At 35.6% G+C, this 14,119-nt stretch overlaps 2 protein-coding genes across 2 annotated transcripts; one reads left to right on the top strand and one right to left on the bottom strand.

The window, feature by feature from the left end:
- Positions 1-2,822: 2,822 nt before the first annotated feature.
- LOC131608199 (chloroplastic group IIA intron splicing facilitator CRS1, chloroplastic-like) lies at positions 2,823-3,363 on the bottom strand. Its single transcript, XM_058880124.1, has 2 exons — positions 3,282-3,363; positions 2,823-3,197 (listed from the first exon to the last, which is right to left on the bottom strand). The coding sequence occupies exons 1-2, from the start codon at positions 3,358-3,360 to the stop codon at positions 3,001-3,003; spliced, it is 276 nt and encodes a 91-aa protein (XP_058736107.1). The 5' UTR covers positions 3,361-3,363; the 3' UTR covers positions 2,823-3,000.
- Positions 3,364-4,117: 754 nt separating this feature from the next.
- Positions 4,118-6,129, top strand: LOC131606014 (cleavage stimulating factor 64-like; the record flags this gene model as incomplete). Its single annotated transcript, XM_058878301.1, has 4 exons — positions 4,118-4,162; positions 4,244-4,660; positions 5,407-5,592; positions 5,670-6,129. Coding segments are annotated over 4 exons (774 nt in total), but the record flags the coding sequence as incomplete, so codon positions are not given.
- Between the last annotated feature and the right edge of the window lie 7,990 nt (positions 6,130-14,119).

Below are 14,119 nucleotides of genomic sequence, written 5' to 3'. Positions count from 1 at the left end.
TTCTCAATAAGGACTTAGTCTGTCAAAGAGCAACAACTTTACTAGTTGAAATACAAAGGAGTGTGTTTACAAAGAATGCTTCTAAGAAAGAAGATTATACAGATTGAAATACAAGTTCAACACAAAAGTGTTATAGCAAGTAATGAACAAAAGCTCATCGCTTTACAATGTCTCAAAGAATTTTAGCAGTGTTTCTTTTTAAATGCAAAATTTTTGTATCTTCATTCTTCCAAGAGCTTCCTTATATAGCCAAGGAAAGACCCGTTGAAGGGTAGAATGGGAATACTTAAATGTAGTTGTATTCTTTGTAATGGTAAGGGTGAGTCATAGTTATTGCGCCACAATATCAGCATAGTGGAATGAATATTGATCTTGTATCTTGTACTATTTCTCACGCAAAACCTTTTTATCTTATCTTCTAATCTTCATAGCTTCAGATTCGGTGAAGTGTGTTTTAGGAGGATCAAATCTTGGACACAAGTCTTCAAAACTAAGATCTTCAAAGTCTTCAGTGTCTTGCTCTTTCAGAAGTCTTCAAACTTTGTTTACAGAATCTTGTCTTCAAAAATTCAAAACTAAGATCTTTAGAGTTTTCAGAACCACGTCTTCAGAGTCTTTAGCATCTGTTTTTCCAGAAGTCTGAACAATATGTTTATCAGAGTCGCATCCAAAAGCGTTAAGCTAAACACTCATTAGAGTCGTTGCAAAAGGATTTCCGGAACTTGACACTATTGAAGTAACCTGTTGTTTGTAACACTCAAGAGTCACAATGTGTTGAGTATAGAAACTGATGACATCACACGTTATTTGTTCATAGTCAGAACCTATTAGCAAAATCTACGCACTAGACAAAACCATTAGAGTACAAAATTGTTCTTCCAAAAACAATATATTATTATCATGTAATCTAAAGGCCATATGCATAATCAAATTCTTGTTCTTACACTGTATTTGGGTTTCGCATTACGATAGATTGATGACTAATCTTAACATGAGTAAAATGGGGCTAGGATCTGCAACATGTAATCTCTGTGATCACGTGTGTGAAAGCACGTTGCAACCCATTCGTGATTTCCCTAGAGCTACGCATGTTTGGCATAATACAACTCCAAATTCTTTAGCACATCGCTTCTTTAGTTTGGACCTTGAGCCATAAATTGATCTTAAAATTACTACTAACGAGGGGTTAGTCATGAATTGGAGTCGTTTGTGGGCTTTTGGTTGTAGTTTGTTGTAGACATGACGTAATAAAGAGGAACATATTGAAGATATAACATGCCATTTAATCCAGGAGTGCATGTTAGATTGAGAGTGGTGAAGTATGTTGATGCTTGAATATGAATAAAGTAGTTATGGAGAAGAGGAGAATAATGTACAATATTGTTTGGACTCCTTCGAATTCAAAATGCGTTAAACTGAATGTGGATGGCGGCGCTTACAAGGAAAGAACCGTATCGGGATGTAGGGGAGTGATTAGAGATGACAAAGGGTCATGGGTGTAAGTTTTGCAAAGTATCTTAGCAGCTATAACGCTTTCATGACAGAATTGTGGGGTTTATATGAAGGGCTCAAGTTATATCTCCTTCTCGAGGCTTTAGGAAAGTTGAAGTTAATGTAGACTCCTCCATGGTTATTCAAGCTATTGATAAGAGATGTTCTAACATGGTTTAGAGCTTGGCGATTATTAGTCAAATTCATAGATTATGGATAGCTTTGAAGAGGTGGTTATTTGTCATTCCTACAAATAAGCAAACAAATGTGCCGATGTGTTAGTGTCTATGAGATATGGGATCAGACCCGATGTCGTATACTTTGACGTAGCTCATGTCTTTCTTTTGAGCTTACTTGATGAGGACTACAGAGGTGTTTCCACCTCTAGATTAGTTTGTTTGTTTGTAGTTTTTTGTTGTTTTTGGGCTTCAACCTTCATTGTTACCAAAAAAATCGATACACTCAAATAGTTTTTATTGGATTTTTATGAGAGAAAAAAAACCTATACACTCACATATATTAAATATGCATAAAATTGAGTATGGAACTTTTGAAAATCTAATAAAAATGTATAAATGCACATTATTCTAAAATCTATAAAAAAAATTGCAGTTTCCACAGCAATTCGCAAGTAATACTGAAAATATTATATGTTCAAATAATGGGTTAGGTGATGGGGTAAGGTATAAGTATAACTGGAGTGTCATTTAAAATTCTCCTAGTCATAGTCATCATTTCATAAGTATACCACTTAGGAGTTAATATAATCAATAATTTTACTCAAAAGATCTAGTCATCGTTCCCACTTGTTCACTGATTCTGAGCTTGTTAACTTTTCTAAGACCATTCAAAATTGTCAACTGTTTTTTTTTACAAAGATGGATGTGAGTTTTTAAGAGTCATATTTTTAAACCATATCAAATTCCAACTTATATGAATGTTTTAAATTTTTATTTTCCAACATATGTAAGTACTCAGTATACAGCTCAAGTTTTTTTTTGTTGACCGAAGTATACAGCTCAAGTTATAACTGCTAGATTGGAAAAATGAAACTTTCATTTAATAAAACTGTTGCATTGTTATTCTCTTTTCTTAAAATATAGTGAGATCATGAACCATGGGGGTGCTTGGAAGAACTTATTGAGGCTTATCTTCTGTCATAAGTGATTAAGTAAGTGTTGGAAGGGCTCACGATTCCCATTAAAACAAAATTCTAAACATCTCTAACCATGGACCTGTCCGTTTAAATTTGAAAAAACACTAATTTTAAAATCAGATCAGACACTAAACATGAACATCTCATACTTCAAAAACCAGCTATGCATCTTTATTAAAAAGTATTCCAAAAAACCGCTTTCACAATTTGATTGAATACTCGGGGGTCTTGGACATATTCATATTCATAGTATTATTCATTCTAAAAATCGCTTTCACAATTTTTAAGTGAAGCTCTATAGCCTATTATACAGTTTTGATTCAATGATCTGTACTTGTCCATAATTTGATGCATTATGCTTTACACACTAAAACTTTCACAAGCAATTGACACCAAACAAGGAATTGCAGATAAGAAACCTTCAACTCCAGAGCCATCAGTTCATTGTTTGTATTCTGGACACCATGCTTGACAGCAATCTTTGCAACCAAACTTTTCTCCCAAAGCTTAAGAATAGCACATGCTAGACCTTGAAGATTTCTATTTCTCCCTTCATAAAGATCAAGGCAATATTCATATCAGCAAATGGAAAGACAAATTCAATAAACTAGTTTGGCAGACGAGTCTTGCTTACCCAAGGCAAAATGACAAGGAAGAACTTTGGCAAGTTTCAGCATTTTTGCGTGTTCGTCGTTGGTGAGTTGCGGATGCATTTTGGTGGGAAGAAGCCTAAGAGTAAGCGGTATTGTGTAACCATGAACTATAGGGGAAAGCAAATCAGCATCAACAGGAAGTATACCTGTATCCCACTATAGGTATACATCAACAGGAAGTATACCTGTATCCCACTATAGGTATACCGGTTAAATCTCCTTGGGCATCATGTTATCATGCTGTTGTTGATTCCACACTACCGACTACCTATTTGAATTATGTTTGGTATTGATTGTTGGCCATTCTGACCCGCATTCCCTTCCTTTTCCTCCACCTTAGCTGCTGACTCACCCACCACACGTGGCGCTTCTGTTACAGTTTAGTTGTATTCTTTACTCTTTAGTGAGCATTCAAATCATTTGGAACTTCTAATAGTTCACTTCTTGATGCCATTGACTATAGATTATTGAGTTCGATTATTAAATGATGCGAATTTGCTTTATGCTTGACCTCATGACACTACTTGAAAAAGCAAAATTTTCTTTCTACACGAAGATCTTTTTAGGCTGTCCCATTTCACACATGATGTTTCTATCTATTTCACCAATGTTCTTTGAGTTGGATTTGGTCCCTTAGAAGTTAAATTTTACTTTAGACGGTAAAGTATGACATTTCAACTTTTGATATGAAATTTTAACACACCTTTAAAATTTAAACTAATCTCATTTAAATACTATTTCATGGGCGTCAGCCTCCTTAGTTATTTGCTTAACTTTGAGAATATTTGTCCATTAATTTTTGTCCATTTAAATACTATTTCAGGAACAAATCATGCTTGGAATGGTGCAGTCGCCACAAGCGGTATTTCTCTCAATATTTTGATGTCATTTTTCACAACCTTCTATTGTAGAAATTTACATGTTAAGTAATGTTTGTTTCTAGGTTCCGAAAGCTCAGCCAGTGGTTCCGCAGAACAGTCAGCAGACAGTACAGCCAACACAACAGCCAAGTGTTCAGCCCGCCCCATTATTGCCTGGAAAGGGTGGCACACAGGATCAAGCAGGTGTATCTCACACTCATATTCCTCCGAGGAAACACCAAAACCAGCCTTCAGTGCCAGTTTCTTATTCTACTGTTCCTGCAACGAGTCATCAGTCTCAGCTCATGGTTGCACATTCTATGCAGATGCCACAACAGCCCAAAGGACATCTGACTCCGCAAGTGGCTCCGGAAACTGTTCTACAATCATCACAACTTCCAAAGATACCTCCACCCTCTGTTCATTCATCTTCACAGCCACATCATCCAACACAAATGCCAACTGCCTCTAGTCAACAACCATTGCAGACACCTGGTCAGGTATGTCAAGATAGAAAATACAACTGATAGTTAGGATTTGAAAACTGCTTTAGTACCATGAGTTAGTGATTTGGGCTCTGGGGCATCAAATGGCTTTCATAATGCTTAACCATTGCCATCATGAGTTTATGACTCGTTACTTCATTGATTATTGAAACATGAAACTATAGTTATCTATCCCGATTCCCGGGTTACAGCTTCCGGTAGCCGATTCCAATAACACTATAGTAGGGTGTCAATAGAAAATAGGGACTGCTGCAACTGATATTTTCCCCAAAGAAAATGGAGGTATGGTTTTTTTTACATGTGAAGAATACCACCTGCATCAGAACCTAGTTTCTGAGATAGGGGCCACAATCACTTCCAGACCCAGTGCTGAAAAATGTAAGGCTATGAAGTCTTATAGCAGTCAGGCTCTGCTCTACTGCCATATTGCACAGATGAATACCATTGGTGAATGCCAAAAGTTGAAACCAATTAATAACAGAAAATAAAAATGTACACCATTTAATCCGTACAAATGTATCATTTGCCCATTTGACTCTCACAATTGAGCTTATAAGTTTTGTTTAATTAACCAGTGTGCTGGCATTTGCCTAAAACCAAGGTGATTTTGGTGATTCAACTGAAAAAAGCAAACATAAGTAAAATGGCTTGAAAAGCCGTATCAGTCCTGATGATTTTAACAATACTATTTGCTTGATAGTATTTGGTTATTCAGGTGCTAAGTCATGCTTGTATGTTAGGTTGGAAATATGCCTTTCAGGTCTGATTTTGGCAGTCAAGCTGAAAATTCAATGCAAATTGATAGAGGGTCTTCTTGGATGCCTGGTCCTTCAGAAAATCTATCACAGCATTCTGGTCCTCCGGGACCACCATCTATGGTTTCTGGTCAGATGGGTGCTGCTAATCAGTCTCTTCGGCCTCCTGCGGTAATCATTGTAAATTAGCATTATTCTCATGAAATTGCCCTGCAGTCTATTGATGTTCTCTCCTTTGTTAAATGCAGTTGACCCCAGATATGGAGAAGGCATTGCTTCAGCAGGTCATGAGTCTCACACCGGAGCAGATAAATCTTCTGCCTCCGGAACAAAGAAATCAAGTGTTGCAACTGCAGCTGATGTTGCGTAAATGATGCAATACGAAAACACACTGGTAGTCCCAGTCCTTAAAATGTAGCATAGATTCTTCTATTATGAATGTTCGAAGTGGTTGCAGGCGATTAGGTTTTATTGGGGATACAAAAATTGTGTAACAAATTATAACCATATTATTTTCTGGATGTTGTCATTTTATGAAGAAAAATTTAGATTAGAGGTAGGACACCACCTTAAATACAAAGGTCAAGGATAAACACCAAAATGGTTTACTGCAGAATGCTGTTGAATGTGAGATGATGAAGCTCTTTAAGAGCTGTAAAATGTCATCTTCAAAACTTTTTACACTGATTGACTAATCGATATGTGAAATGTTCATTTCTAAAAGGATTTTATGATTTAAAGTATTCCTGCATCCAGTTAAACTCCATCTCCTCGGGCGTCATGTTATCATGCTGTTGTTGATTCCACACAACTGACTCACTCTTTGAATTATGTTTGGTATTTGCTGTTGGCCCTTGATAGTTTTCGCCACGGTACCCACATAACACTTCCTGACCTCCATATAACTAATCCTCTGGTTCGACGCTCTACAACTCTACAAGATTTGAGTTAACAAATTCTTCCACACAAAAAAATGCTTTAATCTTACTAGTAGTGCCAACACTCTAATTCAATACAATAATAAATGTTTATGTGTGTAGCATGGTTTCAAATAGTTTGCAACCACAATTGCGGCCGCAATAGTCTCTGCAACCAGATTAGCCCGCAATTGCATTGTGAATTAAAATTACGCGTCCGACCGCCATTAGAAATCACATAAGACAATTTCGCCCATGTTTACTTAAGTATTTTCATCAAAACTCAAAATCTCGGAACTACAAAGCCCAGTTTACAAATGAAAAATCTTAACATCAACTTTTTAACAATGTATTTCCAACACCTCCCATCACACCGAAACGAACGTAATTTGCATTGCAGCGACCATAATAACAGCAATCGCAACACCGCATGTAGCATAAATATTAATGTAAGCAAGTATATGTGATGATGATGGTGAAAAGGAAGGAAGAAAGAGAGGTACCTGAACGATGTTATGAGCAAGGTTCATATTCTGAGAAAGAAACTCATGAAACTTGAGCTTCACCAACTCGCTATTGTTTCACTGACGATGAATTTTGTGGAGCATGGGACGGGTGAGACCAGATATTAGTCTTCATCCTCAAGAGTCTCAGCATTTGACGACTTCTCATTTGGTTGTTTCTTTGCTATCAAAATATTTTAAAAAAACAACCATAAGTATGACTGTGATTCTATCTTCAGTCTGATTTCATTACTAGAATGGTCACAGTCGAACGCACGTTTATGTGCTCTAATATAGGTTTGGATCTTATGTTCTTTCATGAAATTATCTACTTATTATGGGTTTGGCAAATGCATGCATTACTCATATTTAGATAAAAGTGGATGCAAAGTGGTTCAAGTCAAATCAGTCAAATATTTGGGTCAGAAATGCATGAACGAATGATTCCTTTCATACAGCTTTAGATTCAATCAAATTTTGTATTCTTTTAAAAATAACAATTTTTTGAAGTATGATTCGTTTTAAGGTTATGCATGGTTTTCAAATTAATAAATGAATATCATAATCATGATTTTCCACCACCTGTGCAATTTGAATCACGAGCTTTCCTGTTCGAATTAGGAGCAAGTTTGATTTGAATCAAGCTAAAAACTTATTCGAATCAATAGTTCACCTCAAATCCTGAATTTTCGTTATGTCAGCTGGATTGGAATCACATGATTCTTTGAGTAGAATCACTTATTCGAATCAAATGACTAAAAACCGGGTTTTAAGTTATTAAATCAAAAGGGTATTTTAACTCATTTTTAGTCATCTATCTCTAACACATATAAAAATCATTTGTGTATTTTTCCAAACATATAATCATAATATCATAACTTTGAAAGTTGTTCAAAACGGAGTTTTAGCTTTTCAAATACATATTTTCACAATCTTCAATTGCATAGGAATTTATCTTCATTTTTTAGGAACATTACCATGATTTGGTTGCTTCTTAATTATCAGGGAGTGTGAGATCTATCATAGAAGAGGTTCATTTATTATTAATGTTTGTGAAATTTTTGTGGTTCAAATCAAGATTTGTATTGTATTGTGTTGGAGGGATTGACAATTCGATAAGAGCAAATTAAAAACTTTGGTAGAACCGAGTAAAAATTGTTACGAAATAAAATTGACAGTTTTTCCCCTTCAAATAGGCAAAGACCTCAGACAAGGGATCATTGTCCCGTATGATGGAGTGAAGATTGTTGCATAATCGAGGCTTGTTCAAATTGAATTTGTATTAATTAAGTCATTGATTGACTAAAATTTTCATTGTACATATTTCGTTTTATCGTGAAAACATCGTGTAACTTATGGTATTAATCCAACGTATATGCTCTTAAATTTTTACTGCTCAGTTTTATAAAAAAATTGATTTTGAGAAAAAAGAACAAATCTGATTGTTAAAGTAATGTAATATTACTCCATCTATTTATTTTGCTGAAGAGAGGCATTTGTTCAAGTTCCAACTGGGCTGTATATCCTTCTTTTATATCCTCTAGAGTTTGTAACTGTTGAAATAATAAATTTGATTTGGGCTTAATTATTATTGGTATTCTCGGGCTTAGTTATTTTGGGCTTAAGTAATTTTGTGTAAAGTTTCTAGAGAATTCTTGTAGTATTTGGAGAGTCTAGATATTTCTTATTATTGTAGTATTCTCTAGAATATTCTTTGAATTTCTAGGATTGAGAACTCTCTAGAATTACTGAGTCTAGAGTTCTCCTTAGAGTACTATAAATAGAGATGTAATTTCACACATGTGTATCAAGCAAAATACAAAGTTCTCTCTTCCATAAAGAATTCTCTTACCTATCAAATTTCTATTCAAGCCTATAATATTTCTAAACACTTACCCTACACACAAAAACAATCATAATTCCAACAAAGTAGTACCAGAGCTTCAAGATCCTCAAAAATAGCGAATGGAGGTTTCCCTTTCCAAATACCGATCTCACAAAGAACAACTATGATAATTGGAGTATAAAGATGAAGGCGCTACTAGGATCTCAAGACGTGTGGGATATCGTTGAGAAAGGCTTCAAAGAGAAAGATGAAGTCTCGTTAAGCCAAAGTGCGAAAGATACGTTGAAGGAGTCAAGAAAGAGAGACAAGAAAGCTCTCTTCCTCATTTATTAATCGGTGGATGAAGATACTTTTCAGAAGATATCCAACGCAACGACGGCCAAAAAATCATGGGACAAGCTTCAAACTTGCAATAAAGGAGTTGAGCAGGTAAAAAAGATTCGTCTTCAAACTCTTAGAGGTGACTTTGAACGCTTGTTTATGGAGGATTCGGAGTCAATTTCTGATTATTTTTCTCGAGTATTGACCGTAGTCAATCAACTTAAAAGAAATGGTGAAGATGTCGATGATGTGAAAGTCATGGAGAAAATACTTTGCACTTTAAATACAAGTTTTGACTTCATTGTTACCAACATTGAAGAAAACAAGGATTTCAAGACCATGACCATAGAGCAACTCACGGGTTCCTTACAAGCATATGAAGAAAAACAAAAGAGAAAAACTAAACTAAAGGAGGCTATAGAGCAACTACTACAACTCAACATAAAGGAAACAAACTATGTAAACTACAAGAGCCAAAGACGACGAGGTTGTGGTCAAGATCGTGGACGTGGAGGAGAAGGAAGATGAGGTTACAACAACTACTCTAACAACTTCAACAATGGAGAAAGAAGTTGGAATCCACAAGCGACAAGAGGTCGTGGAAGAGGAAATTCATGGTCGAGGTACGAAAAATCACAAATCAAGTGCTTCAACTACAACAAGATTGGTCACTATTCATCAGAGTGTAGATTCTCGAAGAAGGTTGAAGAGGAAGCTAACTTTGTAGAAGAAAAAGGTGGAGAATAAGAAACTTTTCTACTAGCATGTCAAAACAAAGTTGAAGAGAAAAGAAACAAGTCGTACCTCGGCACTGGCGCAAGCAACCACATGTGAGACGATCGAAGCATGTTTGTAGAGATCAATGAAGCAGTAACTGGCAATGTCTCATTTGGAGATAACTCGAAGATACCAGTCAAAGGAAGAGGTAAAATTCTCATACGCTTGAAGAATGGTATTCATCAATTTATATCAAATGTCTACTATGTGCCTAACATGAAGAATAATATTTTGAGCTTGGGACAATTATTAAAGAAAGGCTATGACATCCACTTGAAAGAACATAGTCTTTTCTTAAGAGATTGTAGAAATAACTTAATTGCTAAGGTGCCTATGTAAAATAATAGAATGTTCCTTTTGAACATTCAAAATGATGTAGCAAAGTGTCTCAAGCCTTTCTATGCCGATTCTTCATGTCTATGGCATCTACGATTTGGGCATCTCAACTTCGATGGACTAGAATGTTTTGCAAAGAAGGAGATGGTGATAGGCTTTCCTAGCATCAACCACCCAAACCAACTCTGTGAAGGATATCTAATTGGGAAGCAATTCCGAAAAAGCTTTCCAAAGGAATCAACATCAAGAGCCACAAAGCCGCTAGAGCTCATACACACAGATGTTTGTGAACCAATCAAACTCAACTTTTTGGAAAGAGTAAGTACTTTCTCATATTTATTGATGATTATTCCAGAAAAAACATGGGTTTATTTCTTGAAGGAGAAGTCAGAGGTGGTTGAAAACTTTAAGAAGTTCAAAGCCCTTGTGGAGAAAGAAAGTGGTCTTTCAATTAAGGCCATGAGATCCGATCGAGGAGGAGAGTTCACTTCAAATGAGTTCAACAAATATTGTGAAGACCATGGAATTTGTCGTCCATTGATTGCGCCAAGATCGCCACAACAAATTGGAGTAGTGGAGAGAAAGAACCGAACCATACTTAACATGGTGCGAAGCATGCTCAAGAGCAAGAAGATGGCGAAGGAGTTTTGGGCCGAACCAGTGGCATGTGTAGTTTACTTGACAAATAGCCCCCCAACTAGAAGTGTGCACGAGAAGACACCACAAGAAGCATGGAGTGGAAGGAAGCCCGGGATCTCTCACCTCAAAGTGTTTGGAAGTATTGCTCATTCCCATATTCCAGACGAAAGAAGAACAAATCTCGATGATAAAAGTGAGAAATATGTGCTCGTAGGTTACGACTGAAGCTCCAAAGTATACAAGCTTTATAATCCAAATAGTGGAAATATCGTCATAAGCTGCAACGTGGAGTTCGATGAAGAGGATTGTTGGGATTTGAGTGTTCAAGAAGAAAGGTATGATTTTCTTCCTTACTTTGAAGAAGAAGAAGAAATTGAACAACCAATGATAGAGGAATATCTTACACCACCGACCTCACCGACACCAAGGTTGGAAGAAACAAGTTTAAGTGAGAGAACACCGCGACTAAGGAGCATTAAAGAGATTTATGAGGTAACCAAAAACCTAAACAACATTAACCTCTTTTGTCTTTTTGGTGATTGTGAGCCTCTAAGCTACCAAGAAGCGGTGAAAAACACAAAGTGGAGAGACGCCATGAACGAAGAAATCAAGTCAATCACGAAGAATGATACGTGGGAACTTACTACACTTCCACAAGGACACAAAGCAATCGGAGTAAGATGGGTGTACAAGGCGAAGAAGAATGCAAAAGGAGATGTGGAGAGATATAAAGCAAGATTGGTGGCGAAAGGATATATTCAAAGACAAGGAATTGACTATGATGAGGTATTTGCTCCCGTTGCTCGTCTTGAAACTATTAGACTGATCATTTTTTTGGCAGCCCAAAATAAATGGAACATCTATCCAATGGATGTAAAGTTAGCCTTCTTGAATGGTTTCCTCGAAGAAGAAGTTTATATCGAGCAACCATTGGGCTATGAATTAAAATGGCAAGAAGAAAAAGTCTTGAAGTTGAATAAGGCGTTCTACGGTCTCAATCAAGCACCAAAAGCTTGGAATGTTCAAATCGACAAGTACTTTCAAGACAAGAAGTTTCAAGACAAGAAGTTTATCCCGTCAAAGGAAACACACAAAGAGCAGCTTCAACGTGTCTCACGCTTGATCAATCGAGAATTATAATAGCCACAAGACCCACATTTGCGATACAACCAGTGGAAGCGTGAAGTTTCCTTTCGATCACAGTCATTGCAAAGTATATTAATTTAACACACACAAACACACACATGCACGTGCGCGGGCGCACACGCAAAGACTCATTATTTTCATAATATTTATAGAAAACTATTTCTATTTTCTTTGTATTTATTCCAAGTCTATTGTTTTTTTACAAATTTATTATAAAGCCAAAAGATACCTTATAATCAGAATTATTATAATTGAATGAGTTATGGATAATTGAAAGATGAAAGATGGAATTGGTAGAATGAGAAGCATTTTTCATAATTTGGTCACCATTTCCAAATTTCTATAAAAAACAAAAGAATTGCAACTTGTCTCCCACGAACTGCAACAATGACAAACATTTTCACAGTTTTCTCCACGATCATTCCATTACATCACTTCTCCAACTCAACATAAACAAAAATCATTCTTTCTCCAAACTCAGTTCCTTATATATTACCATCCAACGGTTTTCCCCTCACTCACTTCTCACTAAAAGAATTCACCATCCACTCTCTCTCTCTAACGCTCTCATGGGTGATAATTAAGGTAATATTCGAAAATATTCATGATATATTTAACATGAGTTAATAAGTTTATGCACATTTGCTATCATAATCTCATAAGCCTAACTAAAAGTTTGTTACTAACAAACACATTGGACATATTTCTGTTTGTACAAATTATAAAACTGTTCAGACTTGATTCCCTTTTTCATACCAAAGAATATCAAAGTGTTCTGCATGCTTTATTATCAAAGTGTGAATCGATCTCTGTTTGTCAAGGACTGCAGCAACAAAATCTCCATCTCTGCTTGTCATCGCGAGGAACTCTCAGTTGGGGCCACAATGGGTGAGGCCATGGCAATTCGGTGGGGGCTTTCTATTGCTAAAGACTTACATTTAAAGAAGATCATTTTAAAGACAGATGCAAAGGCTGTGGTGGATTGTGTGAATGCTATACAAACAAATGTGGCTTTAGACCCTCTGGTTGTTGATATTAGAGATCTTTTAGGTGTTTTCAATTTCTCTTCATTACTGTATCACAGCAGAACTTGTAATGCCCAAGCACATGACTTGGCTAGGCTAGCCTATTCAGTTGGTTCCAAGACTTGGTGTGGAGTTTACCCTCCTGTGGGGGCTCCTGGCTTTATTTCTCATTAATGAAAGTATTTTCCCATCAATAAAAAAAGTGTGAATCGATCAAGTTTGTTTTAGTTCCTCTATCTGCTGTAGTTTAAATTTTGATAATTTGCATTTTCTTATCTTTTAGATTTGTTTAAGTTGTTGCATTCTCTAAAAATCTGATCCATACGATGATTAGATCCCAAGAAACCTAACAAACCATGTTTATAAGGCAATAATGTTTTCTTTTTCATCTCCTCAGTAGCAGCCCGGTTCATGCAACTCATGACTTTAATTGTGGAAAATACTTACATAGACACAACAATATATTATTAATTACTAAATCAGAATCACATATTGAATTTCTATTTAAAATTATAAATTCAAATTCTAACAAACTCACAAATACATTAATTAATTAGACACACAAACACACGTGCACGCACGCGCACACACAAAGACACATTATATATATATATATATATATATATATATATATATTAATGTTTACTCTCCTCACTCTCTCCCTCTCTGACTCTCCTCACTCTCATGGGTAATAATTAAGGTAATACACATATTTTATTTAGTTAGAAAATATTCATTATATCTTTAACATGAGTTAAATAAGTTTATGCACATTTGCTATCATAATCTCATGAGCCTAATAAACACGTTGGACATATTTCTGTTTGTAGAAATTATAAAACTGTTCAAACTTGATTCCCTTTTTCATACTCAAGAATATCAATAGAAACAATTCAACTGGTATTATTTGTTTCAAAATACATGAATCATTCATCATGATGACTAGGATAATTATTAATTAATATATTTTAAAATGAATTAATATTTAATATTCCTAATTAATATGTTTCTAAACTAATTAAATAATACTATTTTTACAGAAATAAAAAATGTATTAATTAAAATATTAATAGGAATTTCTGAGCCTAGAACCCAATTTTAAAAGCGCAGTAATGCACAGCAAATGGATTCAGTCTCCTCAGGCTCTCCCTCTCCTCAGTCTCTCCCTCATTCACTCTCCTCACTCTC

The sequence above is a fragment of the Vicia villosa genome, linkage group LG5 (genome assembly GCF_029867415.1).
Source record: "Vicia villosa cultivar HV-30 ecotype Madison, WI linkage group LG5, Vvil1.0, whole genome shotgun sequence".
Lineage (NCBI taxonomy): Eukaryota > Viridiplantae > Streptophyta > Magnoliopsida > Fabales > Fabaceae > Vicia > Vicia villosa.
Note: the sequence above shows the minus strand (reverse complement) of the source record. Positions and strands in the feature narration are given on the sequence as shown.